Source organism: Eublepharis macularius, chromosome 5, assembly GCF_028583425.1.
Source record: "Eublepharis macularius isolate TG4126 chromosome 5, MPM_Emac_v1.0, whole genome shotgun sequence".
In the NCBI taxonomy this organism is placed as follows: Eukaryota; Metazoa; Chordata; class Lepidosauria; order Squamata; family Eublepharidae; genus Eublepharis; species Eublepharis macularius.
Window position 1 is genome coordinate 50,934,373 of NC_072794.1, and position 20,235 is coordinate 50,954,607.

The 20,235-nt window shown below is 40.2% G+C and overlaps 1 protein-coding gene across 1 annotated transcript in view; it reads left to right on the forward strand.

Annotated features, from left to right (window-relative positions):
* Positions 1 to 6,320: 6,320 nt before the first annotated feature.
* Positions 6,321 to 20,235, forward strand: part of SLC44A3 (solute carrier family 44 member 3) — a 56,107-nt gene continuing 42,192 nt past the window's right edge. Inside the window, exons 1-5 of the mRNA XM_054981931.1 lie at positions 6,321 to 6,499; positions 9,364 to 9,471; positions 13,656 to 13,798; positions 14,242 to 14,378; positions 19,639 to 19,732. Of these exons, the coding sequence (XP_054837906.1) occupies positions 6,473 to 6,499; positions 9,364 to 9,471; positions 13,656 to 13,798; positions 14,242 to 14,378; positions 19,639 to 19,732 (509 nt within the window). The 5' untranslated portion in view covers positions 6,321 to 6,472. The remainder of the gene's footprint in view (positions 6,500 to 9,363; positions 9,472 to 13,655; positions 13,799 to 14,241; positions 14,379 to 19,638; positions 19,733 to 20,235) is intronic.

A 20,235-nucleotide genomic window follows, 5' to 3' on the forward strand; every position in this document is an offset into this window, starting at 1 on the left:
TAAGACGAAATTTCTTAACGATAGGGTGATGCCACCACATAGGCTCAGAATCTGCTAAAACATACCCACATGTGCAACATGTATAATAATCAAATCAACCAGACCTTTAGTTCAATTTGCAAGGGAGCGATCCTAAGCATGTCAACTCAGGTTCCTCCTCAAGTTTGTGCAGTGGGGCTTGCTCACAGAAAAGTGTGTTTAGGATGGCATGGTAAGTATATCCAATTCTGTGCTGCTGACCATAAGGATGAAAACTCTACCCCCTCTTCCCTCTTTCTTCCTCTGCAGATTTGATGGAAGTTTTATTGTCTGAGAGCACCACCTTGTGGACGAAAACATTATATATCTCTTACAAATCTAAGATGGTTTAAAATGTTGAACAATATTCTGCTAAAATGTGAGGAACAACTAAAATGCCTTGATCGAATAACACTACCAGGTAAAAGACTATTATGAGCAACATATTTTATTATTGTGCTTACAGAAAAGTATAGGAAAAGGAAAAGGAAATTTTCCAACTTGAATCAAAATACAAATAACTGAAAATAATTAAATTTCTAAGATGTAAGAGTCAAAGCGCCCTTCATCAGATACCATCTGATGAAGGAAGCTTTGAATCTCAAAAGCTCATACCTTAGAAATCTAGTTGGTCTTTAAGGTGTTATTGGACCCAGATATTGCTCTTTGACTGCAGACCAACATAGCTATCCACCTGAAAAACAATTTTGTCCTATCTTTTACATTCATTATTAACTACATATTTAGAGCAAAAAAAAATCTCTGAGCACAGATGAAATTAATGGGATTAAAATACTTATCTTTATGGTCAACTTATTGAGTTCAATAAGACAGACATTAAAGTAATGCAATTAGAACTGCTTCAACAAAATACTTGTTTGTAAAATATGTTAAAGACTAATTTTTAAATTTTTGTATGGATTCTGATCTTTCAATGCATCTGCTGACATGAGCTCTGACTCATGAAAGCTTATGCTGGAATAAATTTTGTTACGTCTTTTAAGGTGCCACAAGATCCCAGTTTTATTTTTCCGCTATGGACTAGCATACCTATGTGGAATTATGCTTCTACATAGGTGATTAGCACTCTGGTGTTAAAAGAAACATTAAAAGTAATGTCTGAAAGTGCAATCATAAACAGGATCACACCTTTCTAAGACTTAAATGGGTTTAGAAGTGTGTACCTGTTTAGGATTGCACTGCAAGTTAGCATGTTATTTACTAAACGAACTTGCACTAAAGTCTACTAAACCAGACGGCATCCCTGACATCTTCATCTGGCAATATATTTCCTTTCGTAGAATTGTTCCTGTGTTACCTGGGTTCCTCCACTGCTGTCCTTCCCATTCGCCTCCTTTTTTCTGTTTCTATTTCTATACTCAGCCTTTTTCATTTATCTGTTACTATAACCGGCTGCTTATTCTAGTGGCCTAATGAGCCAGATAAGGTGAAGTACAGAGACTCATGGATTATGTCTCTCTCTATTTCTAATTGACTAATAAAAGGATGATAATACTAATATTTTTAAACAAACATTACACACAAGTGATTAGCTGAGATGCTTATTTTTACAGAAACATCCTGAGTGAAACAAATATGGGAAGCTTGTGTTGCTATGGGGAGCCAGTTGGTAAAGTGCTTACAGTGTCAGACCAGGACCTGGGAGTCCCAGATCTGAATCCCCATCTGCCACTGAAAACTTGCCGGGTGACCTTGGGCCACTCACACTCTCTCAGCCTAACCCATCTCACAAGGAGGATAAAATTGGAGAAGAAGGATATAAGAATGATGGAAGCTGCTTTGGGTCCACGTTAGGGAGAAAGGCAAGGTATAAATGAAGTAAATAAATATTGCTGTTTGTGAGCCATTTGCAAAAGAGCAGCTGAGAACAAAAAGGTGACAGTGGGCAGTCTGTCCATCTGTCAATGGAGGCAGTTTGTTTAGGCAGGCCAAGCTTAAGCAGAGACTGCATACAATCCAGACAAATACTCTACTGTCTTTCTGTTACAGAAGGTACATATGTATGTAAGCTTTTGCCTATACTTCGGCCAGCAGCTTCCACAGTATCTACTTGCATCATTCACCAATTTGTCTCTTGCCTTGCTCTGCATATCCAAGAATGCAAGATTCCAGGTGCTATCTCTAAGGAGAGGCCTCTAGTATTGTCAGCCACCTTCAGTACAACACCAAAGTACCAAAGTGGCCTCTGTGCTGGCATCTGTCCTTGACTGCATTGTGATTTTTGCAACAGTACAATAGAAGATATTGCTCTGTAGCAATATCTTAATAGAATCTAACTGAATGATTGTTTGCCCTGGTGGCAATGCATAGAAAGGCAGCAAAGAATGGTCTGTTCAACACAGCGGCAACCTGGCTTTCTGCTTTGGACCTCCATGTATGCCTTGTTCCATGGCTGAATATGATTGCAGCTGCAAAATGTTTGGGGGGCTGTCTGGGGACAATAAAAGGTTTGCCTCCCAATGCCTGTGAGAGAGCAGTATCATTATCCAGCATAGGAGGCAGGTCATTCATGATGTATTCCAGGGCCAGGGCTTGCAATAAACCAAGATGCCAACTCTGTCCCCATATTCACTCCAACGACACAATCACTGGACATAACAGCACCAGCAATACCATCTCAGGGTCATTCACTTGTTCCTATTCCAACATCATATACGCTATGAAGTGTCAGCAATGCCCTTCAGCTCTCTCTATCGGACAATTTATTTATTTATTTTGTTGGATTTATATCCCGCCCTCCCTGCAAGTGGGCTCAGGGCAGACTCACAACATCATAAAAACCACAATTTAAAATACAATAAATAACAGTTAAAATCATAAAAAATAAAATCAAGAGATCTCATTAAAAAGTGGAAAGGAACAAAGCAAGCAGGTTGGTCCCTTTGCAAAAGAATAAATGGACATAAATCCGATATTTAAAAAATCACAACATTCAAAAACCAGCAGGAGAACACTTTAATCTCCAGGGACATTTCATCACTGACTTAAAAGTAACAGTTCTCAGTAATCTCAATTACAATGCGAGATTACTGAAACTGAGTTTATTTCTAAATTTGGAACAATAGATCCCGCAGGGTTGAATTGGGACATAGCATTTTTCTCACATTACAGATGCTATTTTTCTGCATTTTGCATTCCTGTTCTATCAATATAATTACAACATGTATTATAGCTAGCATCCAGAGACTCTAATTTACAATATCCTTCCCACCCTTTGCCTGGACTATAAAGACTCCTTCCTTTTCCCCCTCCTTGTATCTGACGAAGGGAGCTTTGACTTTCAAAAGCTCATACCTTGTAAGTCTAGTTGGTCTTTAAGGTGCTCTCAGATCGCGATCTTACTCTTTGACTGCAGACCAATACACCTACACATCTGAAACTATCACCAAGAACCTCAGTTTGTCTTATAGGTTCTATTATGGACATAAAGCATTAGTTAACTATATATGTAGTAACTTAATTTAAAAAGTAGTAACAGATAATCATGATTATTGTGGCCACAGCAAGCTCCATAATGTCCTACTCATTGTATCCTGCTAATATGGCAAGTTCTTTAATAGCTTCTAATTTTCCAGGTTAAAAGGCGGCAACCCTGTTAGGCATACAGTTGGCACCCAATACCAAGGAGTTGTAAAATCTGCCTGTTCAAGATCTGTTCTGTCATGCACCTGTTATGGCAACTGAGCCTTGCCAGAAAACGTTTGAACCAATTTGCTTTGAACCTATTACAATGACAGCCCTTAACTGCATCCTGGCATCTATGAAAGCCACTACGTGCACTTGATCCTTGCCCATCTTGGCTGTTAAAATCAAGTAAAGATCACATAAGTGAACCACTGAGATCTATTGCAAATCAATCACTAACTCAGGGCAACTTCCCCCGGCCTCTCAAACAGGCAGTTATTCATCTGCTAATTAAAAAACCATCCCTAGACAAAACTGATGCCCTGGATGTGCCCTGGACTGGTTTAAATAATTTCTCATGGAACAGACTCAAAGGGTTGCCGTTGGAGATCAGCTGTCTCCAGAATGGGAACTATCTTGTGGCATTCTGCAGGGCACAGTCTTATCTCCCATGTTATTCAGCCTCTATGTAAAACCTTTACAGCTGTGGTGAAATGGCTGAAAAATAACAAACTGAAATTGAACCCAGACAAGACTGAAGTGATGCTTGTTGGGAAGTCAGAGATCTTGAAGAATATCGTACTCCCCACTTTTGATGGAGTTCGTCTGACCCTTGCAGACTCGGTTAAGAGCCTAGGGGTTATACTGGATCCAGTGGTACTACTAGAAAAACAAGTTAAGGTAGCTGCAAAAAATGCTTTCTACAATCTCACTCCAGCCTGGAAGATGGCTGTTCTTATCTTGACACAGCTGACCTGGCCACCTGGATCCATGCTATGGTAACATCAAAACTTGACTATTGTTGGTCTCCCATCTAAGTTAACTAGGAGGCTCCATTTGGTGCAAAATGCTGCAACTCGACTATTAGCAGGAGCGAGCAGGAGCCTGAACATCACTCCCACCCTACAGTCACTCCATTGGCTACCTATCAGTTACCGTGCTCAATTCAAGGTATTTGTTATTACATACAAAGCTCTTCACAGCCTTGACCTGACATACCTATGGAACCGCCTCCCTCCCTATGTCCCTCCATGGCAGCTTCGCTCATCCAAACAGAGTCTCTTGCAGGTGCCAGGCTGCACATGGGTGAAATTAACAGCCGCCCGCACACAGACTTTCTCTGTGGTGGCCCCTACCCTATAGAATGGCCTGCCTGAGGTCAGGATAGCCCCCACGCTCTTTTTACTCAGATAGGAGGGTGATATTGTAGGAAGGAGGTCTCAGATGTTTCGCTAATGAGTTAGGAACTGTAGACTTCATTATGTTGCCTTACATATTATCTGTTGCTTTAAATATGTACTCCTATATACTACCTGTGCTTCATGTTGTCTAATGTCAGTCCAAGTATTGATTATGTTCTGTTTCCACCCCGTATTGGATCTCTGCTAATGCTATGTCTTTGTAAACTTGTATTCATTTACCCTATGACATTGTTTATGGAAATGTCATTGACACTGTCCTTGCTACTGATGGTACTAATCTCACACTATGTAATCCGCCTTGAGTCTCAGTGAGAAAGGCAGGCTATAAATAAATAAATAAATAAATAAATAAATAAATAAATAAATAAATAAATAAATAAATAAATAAATAAATAAATAAATAAATAAATGGGTCAGAAACCATTCCCAGAAGCTCAGAGTGATGTCTGAACTTTGGCAAATAATAGAATTCCAGGACACAAGAGAGTTCCGTAGGGGAGGACTGGGCTTATCTTTGCCTAGGGCTCTGTAGACTGAGAGAAACGTAATTGGAATGTAGAGAAAAAGGAATTTTCTTTAAAAAATTCTTAAGAAAGAAGTAATACTGTAGTTTTACCCGTTGTGAAATAGTTGCATTTCTTGTTTGTATATTTTCATGGTAGCTCCAAATGTATTCTTGTCACTCACACAAATCTCTTTAAGATATATTTATCCCATATCTCCTCCAAGGACTTCAGTGAGCATGTATCTCCTGTTTCTTCGCAGCAACCAAGTTGTGAAGACTGGCACAAGATTACCAACGTGCCTGGTCACTGAGCAGCAATTTGAATCCGTGCCTCTCTCTACTCTCTCCCAACCTCATTCCTCCTGGAATTTTACCAGTGATCTCACAATCATACAACTACACCCAGCCTACATACGGCCACCTTGTGTGACCTTTTCCTAAGCATAAACCCAATGGGATGGAAGAATGGGCCTCGCTTTCAGGTAGGGTTGCCAACCTCCATTTGGGGCCTGGAGATCTCCCAAAATTATAACTGATCTCGACCCTGGAGAAAATGACTGCTTTGGAAGGTGGCATTATTCCCCACTAAAACCCCTTTCCTGCCGAAAGCCTGCCCTTCCCATGCTCTGTCCCCCAAATCTCAGGGAATTTCTCGACCCAGAGCTGGAACTGTATTTCCAGGCAAACATGAAAAGGATGAGGCTCAAGGTGTCATTTCGCTAGAAGCTCCAGCGGGTATGATTATTCGTTGTTGAACTGGCTCCAGACATTTTGTACGCCTGCTTCTGTCGCCTTTTCTAGGACATAAAACTCGCATCGACACCCGCGAAGCAAGCCAAAAAGGGAAATCCTTGTGCGTGTGGGGATTTTTTTAAAAATTGCTCTGAAGCGAAAGGGGTGGGTGAAACAGGGCGGCGCTTCACGGCCAAACCACCGGGCTGCGGGTTGCCGAGCCAGCCGCCGGGTCGGTATGTAGGTGGCTGCCTGCTAAGTAAGCAATCCGCGCCCAACTTTAAGAGCCTCGCGTCCCCAGGCTGGCAAAGCAGGACGGAGCCGCCCAGGCTACCCCAGAGGGGAAGGCGGAGGCGGGAAAAAGCGCACCATGGCGTGCTTCAGCGGCGAGTACGTGGTAAGAGACCACACAGCGGGAGGCTGGCTCGGAGGGGGCCTGGGAGTGTGCGGAGGAGGAGGAGGCGGCAAGGAGGGGGCAGCGAGGAGGAGAAAGGCGTTTGCGGCGGCTGAGGGAAGCGCTGCACCTCCCCAGAGGGCAAGGCGTTGTTTTCTTGAGCCAGCCGCGCAGCGCCTCCTCCGCGGTCCTGAGGGCGACCCGAGGGCTGTCAGGAGGGGCTCCCTTTCAGCCCCATGCGGCGCACTTTCCTCTCTCAGCCCCTTCACCCAGTTTTGTGTGCTTACGGGCGGAGTAGCTGCTTCCGTCTAGGGCGGCAGGTGCTTTTCTTGTCGCTCCCTATGGGTAGGGCCTCCTGGCTCGGTGTCTTTTTTTCTCCTGTGGCTGTTCCACAAAGTTCACGGTTTGGGGAGGGAGCGTATGGTTGATGGGTGCGTGTGTGGAGAAAACAAGTTCTGCCCTTAAATAGCTCTCTGAGTAGATTTTGGTGATAATACGTCAGTGCAAGTTTTTCACCACAGTCGTATTGCAAAATGGTTAATATTTATGTAATTTTTAAATAAGCTGCCTTGAAAGTTTCCATTAGGACATTGGTTTGAATCAATTTCAGGTAGGTAGCCCTGTTGGTCTGTAGTAGAAGAGCAAGATTCGGGTCCAATGGCATCTTAAAGACCAACTAGATTTTCAGGTTAGGAGCTTTCAAGAGTCAAAGGTGGCGCTGGAAGCCCTAGTTGGTCTTTAAGGTGCTACTGGATCCGGGTATAAATCAGTGGTTCCTAGTAGGGCAATAAAGACGCTTGAGTGTAATTTTTCTTGCGGACATTAAGACCTTTGGGAGGAGGGCAAATGGACATTTAGGCATTTTTGGAATATATCATAAATATGTGTAGCTCATGGGGTGGAATTTGACAGAAATGTTGCATACTTGGTGGGCAGCAATGGATTAAAGGCTCAAAACTGCCATGGATTAAAGGTTCAGAACTGCTGGTATAAATAAAAATAAATGCTATCTGGCTTCTTGTTGTAAGAAAGAGCTATCTTTGGAACAATTTTGTATAGCAGATGTCCAACAAATAGACAACAAGAAAGATGCTGATGTGGTGTATTGTTAAGATGGCAAAGTTTATATGACATCGATATTTGTCATGATGTATTGCTTTGTGAACTAAGATAGCATTGTAATGAATACTGCACTCTTCTGTGCTCTAATGCAGTCACATATTTCAATACATCAAAACTAGGCCAAGAGTACAACCAGTCCATCAATTAATATTTTTATTTGACCTAGGATGGAGAAACTAACCCATTACATTGTGATAGAAATTTATAGAGAGAAATTGGCAATTGACCAGTGAGCGAGAGCTTGAAATCATCCGGTTTCCAAACTGAATGAAAGAGCAAGTCACAATTGTTGTAAAAAGGAAACCTTTGCTAATGTGAGTCCAGGAGTATATTCTTTGGCAGAGTTCAGGTTCATACCGCAAAGCTTTGATTTATTATGAAATGAACAAGCCTTGTACTCTCATGCTACCTCCTTTTCTTTCCTTCTCTTCCATTCCTGAAATTATTTCTGCTTTAGCAAAGGCCATCATTTCTACTTCCCCTCCAAACTAAGCAGGATTACGAACTATGAACAAGTATGTTTTGCAGTCATGGTGTGCAGGGCCAGCAAACTAGTTTTCACTAAAGCTAAAGGAATTATGTGGCAGGAAGGCAGCATGGTATAACCTGGTCTTGTTAGATCTCAGAAGATGAGCAGGGTTGATACTTGGATGGGAGACCACCTAGGAAGACTCTGCAAGGAAGACAATGGCTTCTCACTTACTACATTGGCTTCTCACTTGCCTTGAAAGCCCCCTTGCTGAGACCACCATGATTGTGACTTGAGGGCATTTTACGCACACACAAAGGAAGCCTGTAAACACAAAACTCTTGAATGTAGCACCAGATCAGCCTCATGGGTATGAACATGGGATAAAATAGGATCACCAAACTCTAGCCAGGGCTTTGAGTTCTCTCTGATTACAGCTGGATTACAACGGGAGGAAATGGTGGTTTCAGATGGCAGAGAAACACAAGTCCTAGAGTGATACCATAGCCATACTGAGTTCTCTTCCCTCCCCAACCTTTGCACTCCTCAGGCACCACCTCCAAATCTCCAGGAACTTCACAAATCAGAGTGGGCAATCCTAGACTGAAGACACCGGGTGAATATGGTGTATCAGCATATTAGGTGCATGCGGATATGTCTTTATTCTGCAGTTGCTGGTACTACTATTTTGTACGGGAGCTTCCAATTTTGATCAATTTGGAAAGCATCTCCATTATTTATGAACAGCATATGTTTTTAACACAGCAATGCTTGTACACTATGTGCAGTCTAAATTTATTCAAAAAATTACTAGGCAAGATGACACTATCTGGGAATCAAGCCCATAGAATAAAGTGCAAGTTTATTTCTAAGTAAAATTTGAGTCCAATAGCATTGTAAAAGACCACCAAGATTTTCCGGGGTATAAGCTTTCAAGAGTCAAGCTCCTTTCATCAGATACGAGTAGGAATGGAAATCTGCGTCTTTATATCCCAGTCTGAAGGTGAGATGTGGGTTGCAAAGAAGGAACATTAAGATGTGAAGGTACAATGTGAAATGTAGTTTGATTAGAGTAAGGGAGAAAATGCTGAAAATTGGCATTGGTAATGAGAGAAGAATCCTATGTCTCTATTCAGCCCTGGAAGGGGAATTCTATTGTTCTGAATTTGTCAAGTAAACATGCATATGATTGCACTATTTTTCAACCTAAACTTCTCCTTTAGTATAAGCAGACTTATTGTTATATTTTCTTTTAAATGTAATGTTTAAATGTTAGGTTTCTGAAGATGGGTTACCAGAATCAAGAAAATGGCGTCCACTGATGTGCAGGAAATGTACAGATCCCCTTTGGCTGATGATGTTCTTTCTTTTTTGGGCAGGTTTGGTAAGTAGTCTCCTATCGAAACAAATTTGCAGTACTGAAATTACAGTAACTAAAGGCTTGCCGTATTAATGATAATCTTGGGATAGAGTATCACAAGACCCTTTACTTTGGTGTTGTAACAATGCTGCACTGCTTTTATGAGGGTGTGTAGTAGTTCTTGAAACTTCTATTGATTTTTGTGAGAGTTCAAGATTGAAAGCCCCCTCCTTGACGTTACTACTGAGTTTGTTACCATTTGATTATTCAATTTTAACTGCTCAGAATTAAAAGAAAAACTTACAGCACATAAAACCAATTCTTAGATTGCATAGAGTATATAGACGTCTCAGGGAAAGGGGGGAATATACAACAAACAGGTTATGTGAGCAATATGAGTACAGAATGGTGTGCATGAGAGCTAATGGAATTTGAACAACGGTGTGTGGATTATTTATTTAATTATATAGTCATCATTCAGCTCAAGGAACATAATAGAAAACCTGGTGGTGGTGAAGGCATAGGTACACAGTGGAAAAAAATATGCATTCAGTTCTCTTATTATTTTTAAAACTTTTTCTTCCTTCCAGAAGCTCAGTGTTTTGTGCCTGGTCCTCCCTTTTCTATTTATGTAATGACGGTCTGGGCCAATTCACTTGTTGATAAAACCGTGCTGAGCGGAAGGTTAAAATTGCTCTTGCCTTGCATTGTGGTGCTGATTGGAATCTAGCCCACGCATACCTGGAAATTAAGTCCCAAGTTCAGATTTCCTGACCATGTTTGTTGACACATGGGGGTGGTGTTGCCAGCTCCTAGCTGGGAAATTCTTGGAGTTTTGGGGAAACAGAGCCTGAAGAAGGCGGGGCTTGGGGAGAGGAGGGACCTCGGAGGAGTATACTGCCACAGAGTTCATGCTCCAAGGCAACCATTTTCTACAGGGGAAGTGATCTTGGTATCCTGGAGATCAGCTGTAATTTTGGGAGATCTCCAGCTACCACCTGGAGGTTGGCAGTCCTACATGGGGGAACATGAGGCATTTGTAATGTGTGAATTCAGCAACGGATGAATACTGAGGCGATGTGACAATGACTTCACACATAAGGGAAATCATGAAGAAAGAGAAAAGATATTTGAGGGCGGTATGAATGAGGTGAATGTGCTTATGAGAAAGTAGTGTATGAATAGGTGTGTGCATAATGTCAATGATGTGCATGGGAATTAATTAGGAGTGATAATGTACTGCAAATAAAGAACATATCAAATTTTTCATCTTTCTACTTTTTTTATAATTCATCTTCTGAATAGGGATTTGATGTTTTAAAAATGGAAAATTGAGGGTGAGACAGTATCATGACCTGAAGTTAAATAAAGGCCTTTTTTGCATGGCTGCTTTTTGCCGCTTTTGGCCCCATAGTTTTTCAGGTTTATTTCTGAATTCCGGATACTTCACTCCCCCTTCAGATTTCAATGCGGCATTTCAAGAGCTCTTTTCCAAACTTTCTGCTTGTGCCAAAAGTGGCAAAAATTGCCCATGCAAAAAAGGCTAATCTCGTCAGCATCAAATCCAGCACAAGTTAATGGAAAGTTATCATCTGCATGGGAACAAGGTAAGGCATTCTTTACTATGGCCCTAGTTTTATGACACATTCTCTCCAGAGATAGCTAATGAGTGCCTGTTCACATTTGGAAAACATGGAAATGTTTTTCTCTATACAGTTTGGTCCTGTGCATACTTACTCAAATTTATGTGCCATTAATTTTAAAAGGGGCTACTGTGAAGTAATTACTGTGAAGTATTGCAGATTTACAGCTCATTTTTTACAAGTTTTCTAGAAGGGAATGCCCAACTTTGAACTATGTGTAAAGGCATAGTAGAAATGCTTTAATAAATGCAACAATAAAGCTTTTAGTCAACATTTTGCATTCCCAGTAAATGCATTCTAAGAGAATGTGTTTAGGATAAATGTGCCAGGCAGCTAACATTACATTATTCATTGTGAAGTAGTAAGGCTCATGGGATATGACAGTGTTGCATAAATGTTGTATATTAAGCTAACAGCTGCAGATTAATTGATGTTTCTGTTAAACTGCAAGTACATTACTAATTGCAAAGCTGATACTCTAATCCTTTAAAAAATTGCATGTGTATCTGTTGCCTTAATGCTGTTCTGGCATAGCACCATGTTTTGTGATGCTCCAGTTATTATTTACCCTAAGTGTATATTTGCAGGTTGCTGTTAAACTCTTATTCTTTGTTTTAATATTACAAACCACGGTGAAGTTGTAAATGTTGTAGGCTTAATATGCTGAACAAAGAGCTGGTGAGGTATAGAGGTTTGAGTGTTGGACTACAATCTGGGAGACATGGGTTCAGGTCCCTGCTCTGCCATGAAACCTTGCTGGGTGACCTTTGGTGAGTCGTACACTCTCTGTCTAACCTACCTCACATGGTTGTTGTGAGGAAAAAAGGAAGGGAGGAAAATGATGTAAGCTGCTTTGGGTCTCCACTGGGGAGAAAGGTTTGGGTATAAATTTAAAATTCATATACTCTAAAAATTCCCTCACAAATTTCATTGCCCTATGAGAAATTACAGGATATGTTAGAGATGATTTCAGTTTTATTTCAGTTTATGTTTACCGAAAACGAAATCCACTGCAATCAGGAATTCTTACTATCCTGATTATTACTGTAGAGACTTTTATGCACTCATTGCTTAGAGTGCACAATTTCGTAAACAAATGGTAATTTGTCTGAATACAGCTTTAGTCACTAGTACAGTGTGCTTATAAAACTTGCTTTGCTTTAAGTACATAACATTCTGCAAGAGGAGTGGTTCAGTTTTATTGATGTGCTTCAGATGTGGGTTGCTGTGGGGTTTTTTTGGGCTGTTACTCAAGTAGGGCCTAGCAACTGGCAAGTTGGCAGAGTCATCTGGCTTTCCAATGCTCTCTAGGTAGTAATCCTAAAGTCTGCCATAATAAATAGCCAGTTTGTGGCAATCTGCATTGCTTCAATGGGATTAATTAATTTATTTTGATACTGATATTCTGCTTTTTTCCGTAATGGAAGCCCAAAGCCGCTTACAACATTGTTCTCCTCTCTTCCATTTTATCTTCACAATAACAGACATGTGATAGATGAGGCTGGGAGAGAATGACCAGCCTGAGATTTGAATCTGGGTCTCCCAGATCACAGTCTGTCACTCTAACCACTACACTGGCTTCTGTGTTGATTCTATTTGTTATTGGGGTTGCCAGAGGGCTTCCTCACCAAAATCGGACAGGGGCCTCATCCAGGAGCAGGAGGAGGCTAGCCTGGCTGGGTGTTTCAGTGGCTGAGCTCTTCTCTTGTGCTCAGGAGGTGAGTGGGCCCACTGCTTCCCAGGCACGGGGGTAGGCTGGCCTGGCTGCGCCAGCTGGGTGCTTCTCCACTGCTTGAGGAGTGCGTGAGATTGCTGCTTCCTGGGCGCAGAGGAGGCTGGCCTGGCTGGGTGGAAGCAGGGGGGAGGTGGTACAGGCAGCTGAGGAGGCTGGATGGGCCCGCTGGTCACTTTCCCCAGGGAGCTCCTGCAGTCTCCATCCGCTCCTCCCTCATGGGCAAAAATACTGGATCTGGCATTTTAATTGTGTTTTCCCCAGATAGTTCAATAGAAACCGAGACTGTCTAGGGGAAACGAGACACCTGGCAACCCTATCTGTTATTTGTTTTTGATAAAGGCACATAGCTGTGCAGCAAAGCCAGTGTCTATTGTTATGTTGGTGGTACAGCTAAAGTCAGATCCCATTACTAATATGATGATATGAGTTTGTGCTCTTTGTGTAGTGATGATGATACTCCACGGGTTTATTCTATTAGCTGAGTGTTCAGTTGTTTATAGAGTTTGCCATGAGAAACACACGAAGACCCCTGAATAAGAAACACTGGGAAATATTAAAACGGAGCTCTTTTGTTGATACATACCGATATAGATTTCCCTACAGATTTGGACATTCTTGCCCAAAATAGATCCTAAATGGAATAGTGGCTGTTTTGTGGCCCTCTGGAGATGTTTTACTCTGAACTGATCAATACAGTGTTAGGGGCTTGTGTGAATTTTGCCATATTATACAGAAATTTAAAATGACAGCTGGAAGGTATGGAAAAACATATTTGACATGCATCATATGAATTCCAAGAATAAAAACTCGTATAATATGTGTTCTCATAGATGTTTATAACTGGCTATGCTATAACGGCTGGAGCTGCAGAAAGACTTGTGTTTGGGTATGACAGCTATGGAAACATATGTGGTCGGAAAAACACTCCTGTGGTAGGCGCACCTTTGTCAGGACAGGACATGACAAACAAAAAGTGAGTGTTTTAATTTTAAACAGTTCCAGCACTGTCAACAACTTTTATGGGAAATTAAATGAATATATGTCATAGAGATCAGTCTACTGAATTCTACTAAGAATCCTATTCAGGTCTGTCCAATGGGTCTGTTCATTTCCTAGGAAAAAGTTCTGAGGGTTGCACTGCAAGATAGGAGTATATAAATACCTTAAAAACTACAGTTGTGCCAAGGAGTCTTAGGCAAGGGCCAATTATCATACTGAAATGTAGGGCATACCTTGCAGAATCAGTAGCATAAACACCATCTGTCTTTTGAGTGTGATAAAACAGCATGATGAAGCAAGTAAGAAAATCACTTTAAAAAAAGATTTTAAAATTCTAATGTTTTTGTTTTGCCAGGGAAAGCAGCAAAGGAAATGTACGAATAGGTCTTCAATAGAAATTCTCTCTTTCTTTCCTAGATTTGTATTCTTTTTGAACTCCTGTGACCTGGAAATAAAAAATCTCAAAATAAACTCAGTTGCATTATGTGTATCAAGTTGTCCACAAGAGCAGCTTAATTCCTTGGAAGACATTCAGCTTTTTGCAGACAATAATGGTATGTAGTGAAGCTGGTTATCTTCTTTTTTAGACACACTCACGTGATGAACACAAGTGATGAACCTGTAAGGACTTCCAAGGACATTTCATTTCCCCCACTATTTCCTTCTTCCTTTATCTCCCCCTCACACACACAAAGGTTGGGTGTTGGATGGGAAGGAAGCAGGAGAAGGGGAGAGGCTATGGTTTTGGGTTTTTTTAACTTTTATTCCCTTAGGATCTCATTGATTCATAAATCTTGAGTAGCAGAAAATTTTTATTCCTTTTTTGGATAAGGGCTAAAAGGATTGAGACATATGGGGGCTTTTAGGGAAGGGAAAGAGGAAATAGTGGGGGGGAATTAAATGAGATGCTCTCCACAAGTCCTTCGTGTCCCCCTCGTGTTAATATTTAATACACATAAGGTTGAGATTTCTGCCTGCCACCAGAATTATTGTCAAAAAGAGTCCCGTAGCACCTTTAAGACTAACCAACTTTATTGTAGCATAAGCTTTCGAGAATCACAGTTCTCTTCGTCAGATGCATGGAAGGAAAGAAGAAACTGGTCAGATATAGAGGAGGAGAGGGGAGGGAGGAGTAGATGCAAACAGCTGCTTCTGATATGGAGATCAGTTTGCTTCTGTTAAGGAAATCAGTTACTTCTGATAATTTGGACCCATGGGAAGGAAGCCCTTGAGAGATTTCATCAGGACTTCCAACAACTTTCACCCTACTATCAACCTGAGCCTGGACCACTCTACACAACAGGTACACTTCCTGGACACCACTGTACAACTACATAATGGACAGATAAATACCACCTTATACCGGAAACCCACAGACCGATACTCATATCTACATGCCTCCAGCATGCCTCCAGCCTCCAGCACTGTGATTCTCAAAAGCTTATGCTACAATAAAGTTGGTTAGTCTTAAAGGTGCTACTGGACTCTTTTTGATTTTGCTACTACAGACTAACACGGCTAACTCCTCTGCAGAATTATTGTAGCAGAGTATTTAGAAGAGCCATATTTAGCCATGTTGTCCCTGCTTTGTGACCAGAGCAACCAATCATTATTAGGATCGCTCGAGTCACCTGTTATTTCTCCTTTGGTTTCTTCTCTGATTTCTGTCTCAGGATCACCTTAGTGATTATGCCATTTATTCCTAATTTTTCTAGTTTAGTGAAAGCCAGTGTAGTTTGGAGAGCCAAAGTGATGTAATGGCTAGAGTGGCAGACTAGGATCTGGGCAACCCAGGTTTGATTCCCAGCTCTGCCATGAAAGCTCACTGAGTGACCTTGGGTCTGTCAGATATTATTATCTTACCTCATAGGGTTGTTGTGAGAGAAAAGGGATGAAAGGAAAATGGCATAAGCCACTTTGGGTCCCCATTGGGGAAAAAAGCAGGGTATAAATTAAGTGAAATAAAAAATAAAATAAAAATAAATATTGGGCTGTACTTTGAGCAACACTGATCCACAAAGCAGTTCCTTGTCCTTTCTACAGATTTTATACTCAATTGATTCTTTCTGTTCCATCAGGCTTTTGGTATGTCCTTTATATCTATTTGATTTTTTTAGCACCAAGCTCTCCCAATTTTTCATCCTGGCTTGGAGGCTTCTAACATTATCATATAAGCACCTGAATGTTGCATCCCTATTCAAATGTACTTTTCATGTACAATTTCTTCTGTGACCTTTGGTCTCTTTTAATGGTGTCATTTTTTCTGAGTATTTCTTGCTGGATTCTATCTATGTCCCATATATATAGTCAGAATCTACTTACACTATCACATCAAGGATTAATTGTCCCAAATGAATATTTCTCTGCCTTTATTGAAATATGCTCTGAAGTATACTTTTATGCTTTTATATTATACTTTATTTTGTAAGCAGGTTTCTTGGAGAGGGCAGCATAGAAGTTTTACAATTAATTAAATAAACAGTTATTTCATGATTTTATGTACTTTAGGCGCTTGATACTGGTATCAGTATGCCTGATTAGTTCAAGTACTGGCATACTGTTTAATATAAACTATTAGCAAGTATATTAAGAAAGATTTAAAAATCCAAAACAGTACAACATTTCCCAATTCATATTGAGAAAATCAGGGAAATGACGCACAAGCTTTATTCTCTAATTATATGGATTCTGGTCAATGCAACAATAGATAATGTTTTGTGCTACTTGGAGTTTTTCCTCTTGTATTCTGCTAGTGCCACCTTCCTACTTTTAATTGTCAGGAAGCCTGCTTGGAAAGGATCTAACTGTTTTTAGTTTTGGGCAGTATGGTATTCTCACAGCAGATGGACTGAAGATACTTACCTTCATAGATCTCCATATTTATCTGGCACTGTAGATCATCTAATCTTTGGTCTGGTATGAAGGATTAGGATTTATTTTCTTCAAAGAGACCAGATGATACTAAAATGCATGTATACATATGTACTTTTTATGATGAATATGTCAGATATAAACAAATTCTGAACTGAAAAATATACCAGTTTCCCTAAGAGACACCACCTGATTCTCTGCACGTTCTCATACTATTCCTACAGGTAGTAAGGGCCAAAAAGTAAAACCAGGCTTTATTGACATATAAGATAGTTTGCATATATCTCTATGCCTTCTGGCTGTTGGCCACATTATTATTGTTATTGTTGTTGTTATATGTATTTTTGCTAGAGTTTTATATACATACCCAATGCACCATGGAGGATTGTGAAAAGCTGCTATTTCAATCAATGAATAAAATAATTTTTGATGAGTGCTTTAAGAAAAAAAGACTACTTCACTTAAAATATGATTCTTAGAGTATCACAGAACAGGTATAAATAGAAAGTGAAGAAAAATATGTATAACCCGTTGAATCTTCATGAATCTGAATACATATTCCTTGCAGAAAATAAAATTTTCGGCTACAGAATGGAGAGAGAATGTATGCAATCCACATATCCCCTGCTAACTTTTCCTACCTGGTACAGTATGAAAAATTGGCAGGGTGAAACCTATAGTATTAGCAGGATGTGTGTATTTCATAGGTTTCCTCTCCATTGTATTTTTGCAAATTTGATTTTTCTACTCATCTTTGGCTGTGGTAGTATATAGATAGAACTGGAGGAGGCCTTATGGCTGCTTAGTCTCATCCCTTGCTCAACACAGGTAATCCAGTGTTAGAGCATATCCAATAGATAGATGTCCAACCTCTGCTTGAAGACGTCCAGTGAGAGAGAGCCCCTTTCATTTAGGTAATTAGTTGAATAGCTCTTACACTTTGAACATTTCTCTTAATACTTAACTGTAAATTGTCTTCTTGTAGTTTAAGACTATTAGATTTAATTTTGCCTGCTGAGACAACAGAGAATAAGTCTTTGTTTTCTGTGTGATAGTTCTTCAGACACTTGAAGACTACTAACATGTTCCTCTTCAGTCTTCTCTTTTGTTGGCAAAACATAACTCATTTCCTTCTGCCTTTCTTCATAGGATTTGTTTTTCAGACCCCTAACCATCTTAATTGCTCTCCAGATTGATTAAATGTATGGTTGAACAATATTAAAGTGATTCTCCAACAAGAATCCTCTTTCAGATACTATTTCATGACTATATATAAACACTTTGCAAACCAAAATATCATGGGAACTTTGTAAATGTGTCAGAATGGGAGAGAGTTGTCTGTTGAGATCTATTCTTTTAAACCATATTTTCTAATATCTTCCCTGCTATTAAAGTCAGAGTGACCTATCTGTAGTTTTCTGGATTTTCCTTTTCCCTGTTTTAGAAAATCAGGACAACATTTGCCCATCTCTAAGATTGTGGCACTTCACCTATCCTCAGGATTTCTCAGATGATAACAGACAGACAGTACACCAACAAGTTCTTGTAGTACCCTTGGGTGCAAATCATCTGGTCCTGAAGATGTGAATTCATTTAGGTTAACTAGATAGTCCCTGAAGTCTTCATCAGTCTTGAGTTACAATCCTGAACCTTATGCTACATTATCAAGGGCGCACACAGCTTCTGTTCTGAGGAAAAATCGGAGTTCTGCCTTCTCTTGGTCACCTGTTAACATTTTGTCATACTCACTAGGCAGTGGAGTTACTGCTTTGTTCCTTTTTACTTAGAACTGGGACCAGCATACCTGAGGGACCACCTCTCCCCATATGTACCTCGGAGAGCTCTTAGGTCTGCAGGTAAACACCTGGTAGTCCCTGGCCCCAGGGAGGCTCAGCTGGCCTCAACTAGGGCCAGAGCGTTTTCTATCTTGGCCCCAACCTGGTGGAATTCTCTGTCAGAAGACACTTGGGCCTGTCAAGATCTTATATCTTTTCGGCGGGCCTGTAAGACAGAGATGTTCTGCCAGGCATGTGATTGAGGCCAGCATGGGATCCATATAATTAGCCTCCTTGCCGATTTCCTACCAATGAGGGGGGGGGGGTTCATCTACCCCCCATGCTATGCTTGGGGAGTTAAGAGTTTCATCAACCCACACTTCCACCCTTTTCTTCCTTGGTGTATGGTGGTCAGGAAAATGGGGAAGGGTGCCCCATGTGGAATACTGAAATTCATGAGATGTTATTTTATTGTTTTTATCCATTGTAGTCCATTGTAATTTATTTATGATAGTAACCTGCCCTGAGCCTGCTTGCGGGGAGGGCAGGCTAAAAATCTAATCAATCAATCAGTCATAGAACAAACTTGAAAAATCCATGTTTGTTGTTCCAAATATATCTTGGAGTTTTAGTCATATTTATGCATATATAAATCTGGAAAGCTGGTCTTATAAATGTGAGAACTTGAAACTGAAGATCCTGCAGTATGTGGCTATTAGCTCTGTTTTTGCTGGAAACTTGTTTTCCTTTGCCTATTTCTCCTAACTCTTTACATATATTCAAATGCCTAGATTTAGCAATGGCAGCCTGTGTGCAGAAATGGGGTACGGTATATGGCTTCTTCTTCCATATTGGGACCTTGGTACTGTTATGAAGATCTCTGGATTATGGTGGCAGTCTTTGAGATGCAAGTAAAGTAGAGTAATGTTGGAAACACACTAGAAGTAGATTTTGGTGATTGGAGCCTTAATTTTTGTATAGTAGAGATATATTTACCTCATGAGAACTTCTGTACTGAGATTTTAGTTGTTATATTAGATTACACAAAATCATTGTTGATGATTATTATCCTATAACATATGTGGTCAAGTAGTGTTCATATACCTTTATTAACGTTCATATTTATTATTGCCAGTTTACCATTTTGTGTGGATTTTGTTCTCCATAGGATCTTGCCTTTGTGTTTACAGTTTGAACACTACTGGTTGTATATATAATCGCAAAGCTGCTGAGCTTTGTCCCACCTTACCAGTCCCACCAAGGTAAGAAATATTGTTCTTTTTATTATCTAGAAGCCCTTCAACGTTTTATATTGGATTTTTTCTAAATGGTAACAGAGTCCAAAGCAATTATGTTCTTTTTTTAAAAAATTAATATTCTAGTCATGAGTTTGGAAGAAGGTAGTTACTACTGATTTGAAAGTCATTTCTGCTTGAATAAAAGAAACAATGATGGGATTTTTTTAACTGTTAATTTTTATGGGAATGTGCCAAAGAAATTGATTAATCAATCACTTCAGTCAAACTTAATTTCTTAAAATCATAACTAAACTCCCTGGTTGTGATAAGCATATATAACTTCATATAGGAAATATTCCAACTCTCTGAATAACCTAGGCAATGCAATACAAGGTTTGTGGATAGTTGGCACTATAGCTTCTGAAGTGTATATGTTTCTTCAGTCTGCATATAGCATAACATAGCCATAGTCCTGCAGTTTCTGTGTGTACAACAGCTTATTCAAGTTGCAGTCTATATATTTCTAA